Source organism: Tasmannia lanceolata, unplaced genomic scaffold, assembly GCF_043159265.1.
Source record: "Tasmannia lanceolata isolate RefF3 unplaced genomic scaffold, GAP_Taslan_0.1 ptg000939l, whole genome shotgun sequence".
Taxonomy (NCBI): domain Eukaryota; kingdom Viridiplantae; phylum Streptophyta; class Magnoliopsida; order Canellales; family Winteraceae; genus Tasmannia; species Tasmannia lanceolata.
In genome coordinates, this window is record NW_027519603.1 from 10,872 (window position 1) to 24,358 (window position 13,487).

General features: G+C 49.1%; 1 protein-coding gene across 1 annotated transcript; it reads left to right on the forward strand.

Moving 5' to 3' along the window:
• The first annotated feature begins 1,471 nt into the window (after nucleotides 1–1,471).
• LOC143869100 (uncharacterized) lies at nucleotides 1,472–3,376 on the forward strand. Its single transcript, XM_077376243.1, has one exon. The coding sequence runs from the start codon at nucleotides 1,472–1,474 to the stop codon at nucleotides 3,374–3,376; it is 1,905 nt and encodes a 634-aa protein (XP_077232358.1).
• The last annotated feature ends 10,111 nt before the right edge of the window (nucleotides 3,377–13,487 follow it).

Sequence of the window (13,487 nt, forward strand, 5' to 3'; positions counted from 1 at the left end):
GAACTCGAGCGCTATTACGTAAGCCCCACACGAACAGACAGGCCGACAGATAGACAGTCGCAGTTGGATGTGTTCCAAGTTCGAATGTTGCTGCTGCTGCTGCTGGCGGCGGTTCGCGAATCGAGACCCGCGAGCAACCGTATGGCCGAGTGCTCGGTTCGTCACGTAAATTTGAATGCATCTCCTTGGCCAAGGCTACACTCGGGCGCCTCGGCTTGTCATTGTGGAGGATGTTGTGCTATTGCCTTCGGTGTTTTTGTAATGGTTTGCCTAGTGCGCAAACTCGCTAGCGGCGCCAGCGAGTAACAACAACAACAGCAGCTACAACAACAACAACGACAACAACAGCCACTTGCGTACGACCAGCCTTCATTACACAGCGCCGCGGTATAACATTTCATTCTCACAGCCGGAAGCTGACAGCAAGACGCGCCGCGACACAGCCACCCAGAGCTGACCAAAGACCACGAGTGAGTTGCCGCCGCCTCCCCCACCCTCTAATGCCACGCTCCTGCTGGGCTTGCTCGGTGGCTCCAGTGTCGGAGTGCGTGGGCGTCTAGCCAGGCGAAGGCACACATACACTGGGGGTGCGCCGCATAGGGCGCAGCGGCTCTAGGCGCCGCTCGCGCGAGCCATTTCCACGACGATGACGTTACTCGTTGGTGGCTTATATTTGGCGCCCACAATCAGCCGATTCGCTGGCTTTGCCCTGCTGCTGCTGCAGGTAGGGGTGGTTTGTCGGGGCAAACCGTCATCTTGCCAGCGTCACCGTGCTCATGTACGTGTGCCTCGTCTCTAGATGGCCGGCGAGAAAAAACGACTAACAAGTTAGTCGTTTTTCTCATCAATCGGACCCGACAAGTGTCGCACCAATTCAAATTAATGACACCACTTGACGAGGGCCCCCCTCCCCTCCTCTCACACTAATGGATTTTGAATGTTTATCTTACCTTGCTGCTGCGGTTGAAGGGGCACAGGTAATTGGTATTAATTTATTCATCCAAAAAACTCCTCGGCGAGGTTTTTTTATTAACACGTACTTTCTCACGCACAGGATGTTTTTTGCTGGCGAACTTTTGCGCGAACGGCGAACCTTCGCACATCTTACACGTGTACGAAAGAGATCCTTTAAACGTTGTTAAACGGCGGTCGTGCATAAAAATGTTCACCATTCGTACACGAATCGCGCACACAATGAGATTCCGAGAGGAACGAAAACACGCGCGCCATGTGAGCTGCCGGCTCGGAGCCTTGTGCTTGTTGAACGCTGATCTCAAAATTTACTTTGTTTTCGCACCATTTGCTACGCCGAAAACTTTGAGAGAATCTCATCGAGAGGAGAGGTATTTTTCATATCTCCTCTCTCAGCTCATTCATTCATTGCATGAACTAGACAGCCCAAAGATACTTAATATTGTGAGAGAAAAAACGCATCAAAATGGTCAAAGTAAAGATCCCATTCAATACTCCCATGGACGACGACGAGGAGGGCAAAGACCAGGAGGATGAGGTTGGAATCATGAGTGATAGTGGAGAGAGTGATGTCGATGACGACATTGGCGATCCAGACTGGGAAGCAGTCAAGCATAAGGACGGCGATGACGACGAATTCTCATTCAAGCCAGGTATGCCGAACTTACCCGAGAAAGGGATCACCATCTCCTTTGGTCGTCCGAGACGAGGCAAAAGAGTCAAAGGCAAGAAGGGATCTGATGGTGAGGATGAGTACGAACTCGAGGAGGAAGTTGTCTCAAAGAAGAAGCGAAGAGGCATGGACCTCAATGAGGTTGTTCGGAGGAGTATCAACAGAGTTAAGATAACTGAGCAACTCATGAAACACAAACTCAGCTTATTGCTCTACATTGCCAGAGGCCTCAGGTTAGTTAAGATTGCCAATTGCAATGTTATAAGAGGCCTCGCATTATCGGTTGTCGATGAAAGGTTCAAGATTAAAGGCAAAAAGAGTGATCGCAAGTTGTTGGAAATATTCATGGAACAATTCAACAAAGTTATCCAAGTGACCGGCGAGGAGGACGTCAGACTGAAACACATGCAACAGCCTTTCATGTTGAATTTATTAGAATGCTTTTCAACCCTAGAGACAACCAGCCTCATCGAACTAGTTGTAATATTCGTTGCATGCTTGAAAGCCTTAAGACCAAGTTTGCCTATCAGGATAGTGAATGTTCTACGCCCTTTATCGCTCCGAGCTGACATTATTCCAAAACCATCCACAGTCAAGGAGGAGGATGAGAACGGAAACAAGACAGCCGATAGTGGCGCAAAGAAACCAGCAACCAAACAACCAGTTGTTGTCGAGATCGAGGACGTTAATGAAATAATTGAAAAGTTGGATTATTGGGTTGAAGTTTACCTAGCCGACGAGAAAAAGTGGTGCTGCGTTGATTTATGTAACGTCAAATTAGACGAGCCAAATGTTCTCACTGAACTTGCCCGCCCATTTTGTTATTTAGTGTCCTATGATCTTGACAGGTATTGTGTTAAGCAAGCAGAGAAAAATTACTGTGAAGATTGGTACACACCAGCTTTCCGGCGCGGTCGCTGCGAGGACAAATGGTATGATTCCGTTATGGCGGCGCTGGGTCCGTCCAAAATTGGAGAGAAGGATCATGCAGATGAGACTAAGCGCGAGGAGATTTTAATCAAACAGGATATGCCCACATCAGACAATGGTTTTCGCAATCACCCTCTCTACGTACTCGAGAAACACCTACTCAAATTTCAAGCCATTTATCCACCAGAGGTGGCGCCAATGGGTTTCTTCAAAGAGGTGCCTATCTTCCCGCGCGATTGCGTCCAGACAGTAAGGTCACGCGAAACTTGGTTACGTGAAGCCAGAACTGTGAAACCCGGCGAGTATGTCTACAAAACCGTAACTGCCAGACCGAAACGAGATAAGTTCACCGGAAATTTGATCAAAGACATCCCATTGGAGTTGTTTGGCGAGTGGCAAACCCAAGAGTATGATCCACCTGTGGCCGAGAATGGAAAAGTTCCGCGTAATGCTTATGGTAACGTCGACATGTACCAACCTTGTATGTTACCCAAAGGTTGTGCCTGGTTGAAGTTGGCCGGATTGCCACGGGTAGCTAACAAGCTGGGCATTGATTGCGCTGCCGCGGTTGTTGGTTTTGACAATCATTGTGGCAGTTATGGTGCTCATCCGGTTATTGAAGGATTTATCGTCTGTGAGGAATTCGCCGAAACCCTACAAATGGCCTGGGAGGAGGAGCAGGAAAACAGTAGGAAGAGAAGTGAGGAGAAGAGACAGAAGCGAATTTGGGATAATTGGAGACGATTGATCAAAGCCTCCATGGTTAGAGAGAAGCTCAGAGTCAAGTACAAGAATTCTTGAGATTTATATATGTGAAATTATGATTTCATTTATTACCATGATGTTGAGATTCTCTCTAGGTTTCTTGTTACCTAAAAAATCAAAAATATACATTTATATAAAAGTGGTCAGATCTAATTGGCTGTCGTCCTCCTCTTCCTGAAAAGAAAAGCTTGTTTTCCTTACAGCCTAAATCGCCGGCTCCCACTGGTAACGAGGTGATCCCGGTTGATTGTGGTGTTTTGGGTCTTCTAAGGGTCTATTGTGGTCGAAGTCGAAATTCCAACGCATCCTATCGTTCTGTCTATATGTCTCTAAGTGGTATCTGGCGAACTTGGTATTATACGTGGCCCTGTCCTCCTTGCTCATGCTCCCACTATTGCACTGGTCGCCATCCTCTGAAGATTGTGACGCTTGAGAAGATGAACTCCAGCTGGAGATACTGGAACTCGAGGAGGACAATTGTGGAAGTCTAAGTGGTGACAACGGCGGCGATTGATCGTGTTCCTCGTGTTCGTTTGGAAGTTGTGAGTGTGGTGCAAGTTGGATGTGATGGTGGTGATCACCACTAGGCGCTTTGGATTTGGTGTTGATTTTCATTTTTGTTTCTTATGTGGTTCTTGTGACGGCGATGGTGATGGTGCAATGAATTCGAGTCGGACCTTTGCAAAGCGAATAATGCTTCGATTCGTTCGTTGCTGTCGATGTTCTAGCTACAGGGGAGCTAATTAATTATCCTTGGCGAGAGGCTCTCTTGTCCAGTAACTGGGAGGCGCAAATTTTTCTTGGAATATGTCTACTTGTTCGGTTGGTTAAGCAAGGAACTTGTTGTTGTGGAAGTGGTTTTCCAAAAGAAGTGGTTGAGATGTAAACTCTTGCAGTGATAATTTACGATTGAAGATCTCGCGAGTCTAGCGACTCTACTTAAAGTGCTCGTCGACAACGTCGCTTAGAACTTGGAAACTTTTGCACGCCACAGGCAGATGAGCGCGCGTTTTGCACACGAACACAACAACTTTTACACGCTGTCCTCTTCGGGCGGCCTTCAAAATGCACACACAAAGTTAGAGAAGCCACCACCACCAACACAACAACTGTAGAGGACACCAGAACAACAACAACAACAACAACATGAGGACACTCTGTGCCTCTCTGCAGCATTGAACGTGTTGAGGGCGCGCGAAAGAAGAAGCAACAAGTTCCATTGGGGGAGGAAACTGCGCGTCGTGCGCAGAAGAGGTGAATCGGCCCACTGCGCAAGGTGGCGCACAGAGGCGCCTCAATCTCGCGAACCTCGCAGCTCTACTTGTATCTTGCTCCTTGTCAGCTCCACCACGAGCCAGCACTAGTGGCCTGCAATCTGCGGAGAGCTGCTTATGGCGCGCGAACTTGCGAGGGAGGGGCTGAGGCTGTACGACAATGGCCACGCGCTTTGGACGGCAGCTGTGAGTACACGTCGTCCGGCTGTCCGCTACTCTCACTTCTCGGCCTGCTCCTTGGGGACAACAGCCAGTGGCCTTCAGCTGGCACGCACGAGGGGGGAAGTGGAGGTGATAAGAGAGGCGGAGGCGGATGGAAATGAGCGCGCGCGCTTTTCTGTGCCAGCTCCTTTCTAGCGCGCGAAACTGTGCCAGCGAACTATCGAATTTTGGAGGAGTAGCCAGGCGGGCAGGTAGGCAGGGAAAGTGGGGAACGCCCGCTGAATACAGGCGATATGGGCGCTTGTTGTTGTTATTGTTGGCCGGTGTTTTTGGTGAGGGTTGAGTTGTTTGGGTTTGGGTTCGAACTTTAAACTGGTTGGCTGAAGTTGGAGTTGGAGGCAAAGGACGATAAGCACGGAAGGGACGGGCAGGAGAAGGAGGACGACGACACACATGAGTAAATGAAGCAGCAAGAAGTTGGCTGGTTTCCATCCTCGGCCGCCACCACACCAACTTGTAGACAATATTAAGTGCCTGTCGCCCCAAATTGCCACTCGTAGTTGTGGTGGTGGTGCCTCTCGATTTGACGACCAGACGACGACGAGCGGCAATCAAGCAAGTAGCTGTAGTGGTGGTGGGGGCAGTGGTGGCGCTGGTGCTGGAAGTGGCAACCCAAACCCGAACTGGTTGGGTCCCTCACAGGCGCAGTGGTGGAAGGCGACAGTTGTAAGGTTGTAAGTCGGCAACTCATTAGGGTGGCTGCATCAGTAGCCACCGCTGATGATGGTGGTGGTGGTGGACATCAACAACTGGCGTCAAGTGGGTAGCGGAGGACGAGGACAGGGAGGGAGCAACACCAAATGAGAAAATTGGGTGAGCAGTAATATTAGTAGTAGGTGGATGGGGGATGATGAAGAAGGGGAGGAGGAGGCTGGAAGTAAGTGAGTGAAGCCGAGAAGCTCAGGGCGACGGATGGACGACAGGATGGGGCTACTTTGGTACCATCGCCACCATCATCACCACTTCAACTTCTGGTCCCTCAGCGTCCACTTTGGCTACTTTAACTGATATACACTATATAGAGAATAGAAGAGGGAAATATAATCCCCGCACAACAACTAGGAACTACGAGGACGACCAGACTGGAGATTGGATGAGGTTGGTGGTGATGATTTTTAATTTCTGGGATCCCTGCACAGCAAAGTAGTGGCATCAAGTAGTAGCAATGGCGGGTAGAACCAGATAGGGAGCTTCATTGTGATTCTGGTTGTGACTGTGCGCCGAATCCGAGTTGTGATGTTGGCTAGAGCCTAGAGGTTGTTGTTGTTGTTGGTGTTGTTGTTGTTTTGGGGTAGTTGCTGCAATGATGGTGTTGCTAACCCAACTGTTGGTGTTGGAAGTTTAGCTTTTTGATTATTGCCACTGGTGTTTAGTGTTTGGTTACTACCTCAGCTTGAGCTCTATTTGAGTAAAAGTAGGAGAAAGTTCTATTTCCAGCCCCTAGTTCTCGTGGTTGCTCTATTCTTCTCGCTGCGTTCGAGTAGCCCAGGCGATATCTCCGCCGCTCGCCAGTCCAACAGGCCAGTGGGGGTGATTAAGGAGCCATTGAATATAGCTGCTATATAGAGAAGCAACAACTTGAGATGGGCAGATGGGCCGAAAAGTGAGCAAAATCCCCGCGCAACCAACCAAAAACAACAACAACTACAAGTCTGGGCCTCAAAGTTATAGTTTAACTTTTACTTCTGGTCGCCCATGTTGATGTTAGTGGACAAGATGATGGCTCGAGTAGTGCCAAGAGCTAGGGACTTGGGTTAGGTGGTTCAGGTGGCTCATCTGGTGATAAAATGGTTGCTGCGCTTGGTTGTGGGGGAGCCAGAAAGGTTGTTGCTGTTGGGCCAGGAGACTGAGTTGGTGATGGTGCAACTGGTGGTGGTGGTGGTTGCGGCGACTGGCTGTTGAGTTTGTTGTTTTCCTTGAGGCGGCGGCAGCAGCCGAACTTTGCTTGGCTCTCTCGCTGGCGGCACTTGTCGATGAGGCCTGTCGCTCTTGTGAACAGTTTGGCACATTGTAAATGTGATCACAATATTGTTGGCCCTCGTTAAAGGCAGTTCCAGGGCCGCAATCGAACTTGTAGACTATGAACTTGCCGTTGCCGCCCGAACTGACGCACCTGATGAACTTACGACAGTTGCTTGGGTCGGCAAACATGCCGTCCGATCGGCACTGGAACTCCTGGTTGTTGTTGTTGTCGTCATTATCGTTTGTTGGTCTCTCAGTGGTGGTTGTTGTGCTGGTCGACGTGGTTGTGGTTGACTTCGGGGGCCTTCGGGTGCTGCTTGGAACTCGGCCCGGCTTCTTGGTTGACGGTTTTCCTGGTTGTCGTGGTCGTGGTCGTGGTCGTGGTCGTGGGCTCCGCTTCGTCCTCGACCTCAGCGGCCAGGTGTAGTCGAGGTGGGCTTTCGCGTGGTCGTGGTCGAGGGGTCTGCCGCTGGAGGTAGGCGGCTGTGGGCGTGGCGGCGGCGCGGCCGCGGCGGGCCACTGGTGGAGGTGGCGGGGAGTGACCACCACTTGCCCCTGGCCGTCCAATACGCGCCCTTATTGTGTTCAACAGGGGGAACTTTTCCCCATTGTGGCACCTACCTTGGAAGTCGTCCGTTTCAATGCTCCACATCATCATGCCGCCTAAGCCCATTGATTTAGCAAACTGTGCCTTAAGCGCCAAACTTTCCTGGTCGTCGTAGCCAACCCATAAGCGGTCATTGTAAGCGTATGGCGCCAAGATAGTCTGGATCTCTCACTATTGTCCATGATTGTGGTTGGCGCTGAAAGCTTTCGCACAATTCATTGTATAAACCAGTGAACCTGGTTCCCTGGTGTAGGGACCCGCTTGGCCCTTCTGGTTTGCTGGCGCGTTAATGCCGTTTACCTGGGATTTTGTCTAATGTAAACGAGCGCCCATACGAGCCGACGCCCAACATTATATCTTCTCAGCTGGTGCCCCTTGTTGGAGCCAGTAGTTAACCGACCAGTTGACATTGAGCAACGCTTCGTCCTTTGCCGGTGTCGTGAAGTTTCGAGGCGAACAGGGGAGCGTTGTGGCCGGTTTTGCTCTCCCAGCCGCCGTGGTAGTCGTAGGCCATCAAGTTGATCATGTCCAAGTACTTGCCCACCTGTGGAATATCGTAAGCCGGATCAACGAACCACTTGCCGGCACTAACGGCGGCAGTTAGCAGATAGTTGCGCGATTCAAAAGGCCTCCTTCAGCTCCTTGATGAGGCGAACAAAATTCTGCTTGTCGTAGGAGGCGCCGCCACGGGAACCTGGATACTCCCAGTCGAGGTCGAGACCGTCGAAGTTGTACTTCTCCAGGAAGCTGAGGACACTTTGAATGAATCTGCCCCGTGCGTCTGGATCGGAAGCCATTTTACTGTACTTGATGCTGCCTTCGTTCCAGCCTGGTGGTGGGTATCAAAACAAACAAGAGGCAGAGCATTAGCATGCAGGACCTTGGTAACTCAAGAGCTCTCGGTGCTAGATGCTCAAGGTGAGGCATCTCAAGTAGCTTGGCAGCTAATAATAACAACAACAACAATACTAACCTCACAATGGCAATCAGTGTCTTGAGATCTGGGTTTGTGCGCTTGAGATTGGTAAACCTCTTCATGGCGCCCCTTGCCGTAGTTGTCCTCACAAGTCGTTCCAAAGGGTCTAGTGGTCTGATCATGTTGTCGTAGCTCAAACCAGCGAATCTGTTTAAATAGTTTGTTGGTGGTGGTGGAGGCGGCGATGGTTAATTATTGGCTCCATAGTGAGCGAGTAATAGTCTCAGACCAGCTAAAAACAGCAATAATTGAGTGTCCATTTCCCCCCCTTCTATAGTGGCCCCACTGGCCAGCACCACTTGTGATTATAATTTTCCACTCCTTCTTCCACAAGTGGGACACTTTGTTTACCCTTGAAAAGCGCGCGCGCTCACTCTATAAACAACCGCAGCCGCATCGGTCCTGCGTGTATGTTTGGTGGTTGACTCGCTCAATTGCTTGGCAAATAGACAAACACAATCAACTCCTACCTCTAGTTTGTCATCCACAATCACAAGGGGAAACCATCGAGAGTCTCGTGAGACCAAAACTTACCCGGTAAATTATGTGAGTACAGAGGAAGGGATCGATGTTCTCTACGCTGAATCTACCTGCGTCGGGCCGGTAGACTGCCCAAGTTCCATAGTAGCAGACCAGGTTCTTGCGCTTGTTTCCGCCGCTAGCTCCCCGTCCGGGTTGTTGGCGTCTCGGCAACGCCGGGCACGGCCACAGGGAAGCTGCCATTGGAGTTGGCTGGCTGCTGGCCGCCAAATCTCTTTGCCCGATGGGCGATGAGGATGTTGAGGCTGATCACGAGTCACTGGATTCGGGTGATAACCACCTTTGGTTGAACCCGGCGACGCTGGGCCCGCTCGTTTGCTGGCCACTATCGGCGTCTCTTGGACATCGTCGTCCCACCGGCACCCAGCAGCACCAGCACCAGCAGCACGAACACTTGATTGGCTGACACACCACGACCCTTGACGCCTGAATTATCATTATCTCTTGGCTGGCCAAGTTTATGTTGATTTTGGTTGTGGTTGTGGTGCTGGCGCTGGAGGTACCAGGGAGTTTGCTGTCTCCCCTCCAGGCTGGGCTGGTGTTGGTAGTGCTCGTGTTCAACCTCATTGCTCGTGCTCCTCCTCGTCCTCCGAGGCGAGCGGAGAGTTTGATGATTGGTTATGGTCGTAGTAGAAGTGGTCGAGGTCGTGTTGGTGGTGCTCGTCGTCGGCGTCGTCGTCCTGGTTATCGTCATGATGCTCGTCGCTCTCGTAGGTGCTATAAAAATGGAGCAAGTTGCTGCTCATACCTGCTCACCTGGTTGCTGATTGGCCGGCAGCCCCAATTGTTTGGCCGATCGCAGCCGAAGCTGGAGCGCCGGCACCTGTTGCCGTCGTGGCCACCGTCGCCGCCGCCGCCGCTTGGTAATTGGCGCGCAAACCAACTTTTTGGTTGTTCCATTGCCTCGAGTGCAACGGTTGTGGCCAAACTTCTGCCTGGGTTACTAGAATTCAGGTTACCTTCATCTTGGATAACGTAAAACTGGCGGTTGTCGGTTGGTTGGTGGTGGCGCTGCTGCTGCTGCCGCCGCCGCCACTGACATTGATGTCGCTGGTTTCTGGTTTTGCGCGCGCCAACTCCGAGTTCGCACCCGCCGTGAGAATAAATAAAACTAGCGCCAAGCTAGTTGCAATCAGGTGTTTTAAAAGCCATCTTTGTGTGTGTTTGTGTGTCTATGTGTTCCGAATAAATTAAAGTTAAATGTTTGACGTCGAGGACAAGACTTTCGTTGGGGAATCTCACTTGTTTAGATCCATTTGGTCTACTTTTTGAGCACAACTACAACTAGATTCTGGGTCTTCTGCTGGCTGGCTCCTTCCTCTTGGTGATCTTGAAGCCAAAAAGTTTCTATGACTCTTGATCTTAGCTCGGTGTTGGCTAATCTCGACTGAAACTCTCAGATTCACCAATCCGGCAAACGCGCGCCCTTTTTATATGGCCACCGAGTGGTGATAATTTTGTCGCTATCGTCGTCGGCGTCGTCGGCGTCATTGATTCAGACGGAGGCAGCAGTTAGCTGGCACGAACTAGTAATGCTGGTGGTGGTGGTGGTGGTGGTGGTCAATAGTCTCCGTTAGAGAAAATCCTTCAGCTTGAGGGGGGGTGAGCGGGAAAAAAATTTGCTTAGCTGGAAGTCAGTGGGCGGATTCAAGTGGCCGGCTTGAAAAATGAGCCGCCTCTACGAACGCTATTACAGTAGTTGATTGCCGCCGGCTAAGTAGGAAACTACTGCCAAGGAGTCGACTTGTTCTATACCTGTTGTTGTTGCTGTTGCCATCAAATAGACTCTTGCTGCTATCTGCATACAAGTGGCTCCAACCTTTGAACTTGAAACTGCCCGAGCTGAGCCGGCGGTAGTAAATTAGATGGACAGGTAATCATTAAAACTGCGCTGACCATCTCCTCATAATCCTTCCTGACCATAGCAATAGTGGCAGCGACAGAGGCAACAGCCGCTGCATTGTAAAATTGGTATCAGAGCTCACGAGGGTCTAGCTAATGATTAAGAGCCACCTAATTCCATTTGACTGTGAAAAATCGCCTCTTCCCTGGATAGTGGGCGTCATTGTTTTTCCATTCACGAATTGAATTTGCAAGTTGATTGCGCCTCTCAACAAAGGGAGGCACGAGAACAACTACAAGTAAAGTAGGTCCAAAGGTCAGTGAGGTGGTCAACACTTGATCCACTTCCGAGTGTCTGAAGGTATCGTGTTGTGTTCCATCAATTTACATTTTGAACACACAGAGAGTCAAAAATAGGAAGCCAAGGCAAGAACTCCTCTCCCGGCAGTCGGTCAAATGAGCAGAGTGAAAAAGTTACGTCATTCTACCTAGATACAAAGTTCATCGGCTCGATTGTCTTCTCGAGTCTAATGTGTTTGCCCACGAAATCGGTGGAATTGTAAATGAGAATAGCATCAAAGTTCGAGATTCAGGGGTCACGGCGTTGGTGAAGGTTTAAAATTATACCACCTTGACTAGACTTGATTCTATTTTTGTGAGGCGACTCGACGAGACTCGACTCGATGAGGTGAATGGAACAAATCAAAGGGTGTAAGCCGAAAGTCAGAGGTCAGCCGAGAAGTGTCGCCACATAATAGCCACATCATCCTGCTGGATCGTGAGGACGTCTGATCCCGATGATGATAACCCTCTCGCAGTTAATCTCTCTTCAGCTTTTACAAGACCGTGAACATAAATGAGATAATCGAATATCAGATAAGATGAAGATAAAAATAATATTCAATGTGACTTGCGTTTGATTGGCGTCGCTGTTGCCTTAGCAGACATGATTCAGAAGTTCAACTCTCAGGGGAGGGAAGTAGTGGCGCAACTTCAACCTGTTGCTGCTCAAGATGGTTATGCAACAAATTTCATAATTACATGCTCATCGGGACAACAAACGGATACGAAGTCAGAATATTTAACCCCGGCAATGATTATGAAGATGATAAAAACTCGCTCACACAGGCCAAATTTATTTACCCGTTCAATATTATTGTTGAACGTCACCTCGAGAGGTTGGGGTTTGTTGACACTCAGTTGCTGTTGCTTCTTCTGTCGCCGAGGATGATGATTTGGCAACGTTAGCTGCAAATGGTATAAATTCCTTGTATTTTGGTGGCATAAATTGTTGCAAAACCTTGGGTATTTTGATTCCATCTTTAGTTTTGGTAATTTTCTAATATGCAACAGATAACTCTCGTTACGGCACAAAGTGTACCATTCAACATGTGTACGTACTCCACTTGGCCGCTTCATCTTCTTGGTCTGAACCGAATCTGATCTGCAAACGTCTTGATTGATAATCAGTGCAATTAGATACAGAGACCAGCTCCCTGTAAGCCTTGGAGCCAGGGAAGTAAGCTTCCAGGTCGTATTTCATAGCTGCAGCGTTGTTCAGACGCACCGGAAACAATATTCACAACCCGGTAGAGGCAACTCTAATGATTGGTAAAAATTTTTCAGCATTTCCAATCATCTCATGGAAATGTTCCCAAAGATTTTGACGGTGCAGCAACAATGAATTGCTCAATTTTCTCAAATTGATGAACCCTGAATATTCCACGCGTGTCTCTGCCATGGGAGCCGACTTCTTGCCTGAAACATGTTGAATAGCCACCATAAACGTAATGGTAACGAACTAGCCGGGATCCATTCATTTAGATGGAGCGCAGCAATTGGTTGCTCGCTAGTTGCGATGAGATATTTTCTCCTCACTATCTTCAGATCCTTTCGAGGATATTAATTTATATAATTCATCATCAAAATTGACTCAATTGAGCAACTTGTCCCATAATTTCCTTTCGCATTCCAAAATGGTGTGTAAATTGTTTGAAAGCCTAATTCATCGATAAATCTCAGTGCGTATTGGATTAGTGCTTGCTGGAGCCATATACCAGTTTCCGGTGAGGAAGTAACCTCTTTGCACCAGCAATTAAGGAGCCCTTTTCAAGTATTTTAGACCTTCGATCATCTCAATGAGAGTCTACGTGCGATTGCAACTTTTCCAAGCCCACATCCTCTGGTTTGAGCATGTTACCCGAACTCTCTAACAACTGCGTTATTATCCTCCGTCGTTAGAAAATAGGTACATTCCGGGTGAATGAGATTTCCAATTTCACGAAGTACACTATCCCTGTTACTTTTCGCACATCTTCCAATTGCTTGTTCACACGATACAAACTTGTGACTCGACTTGAGAGAGCGCAAACTTTTAAGTTGTTCTAGGTTAACTTCGGGCGCCAATACTATTGATGGCTTCTAAAAGAGAAGTCAAATCCAATGCCGACGAAGATGATGATGAGAGGTATTTTGGCTTTGATCACAAGTTTTTGATGGAGTTTCAGGTTGGCTACTATTTTTTATCAGAGGCTGGAGGGTTGTTCACTCCTTGGATTTGCTCTGTTTCATCCTGGCCCCCATACTCTTTGGATATGATATTCTTGGCCTTGTTCAATTGGTCAAGACTCCATCTGAATTTTCTCCATTGGCTGTCAAGCTCCATTACCTTATCAACGCTTTCCTCCTTGTCAAAACGCTTCCTGACATTGGCACGGACTCGCT

Excerpts from the sequence above, each read along its gene's own strand:
- LOC143869100 (XM_077376243.1), top strand. The coding sequence starts at position 1,472 with ATGGACGACGACGAGGAGGGCAAAGACCAGGAGGATGAGGTTGGAATC.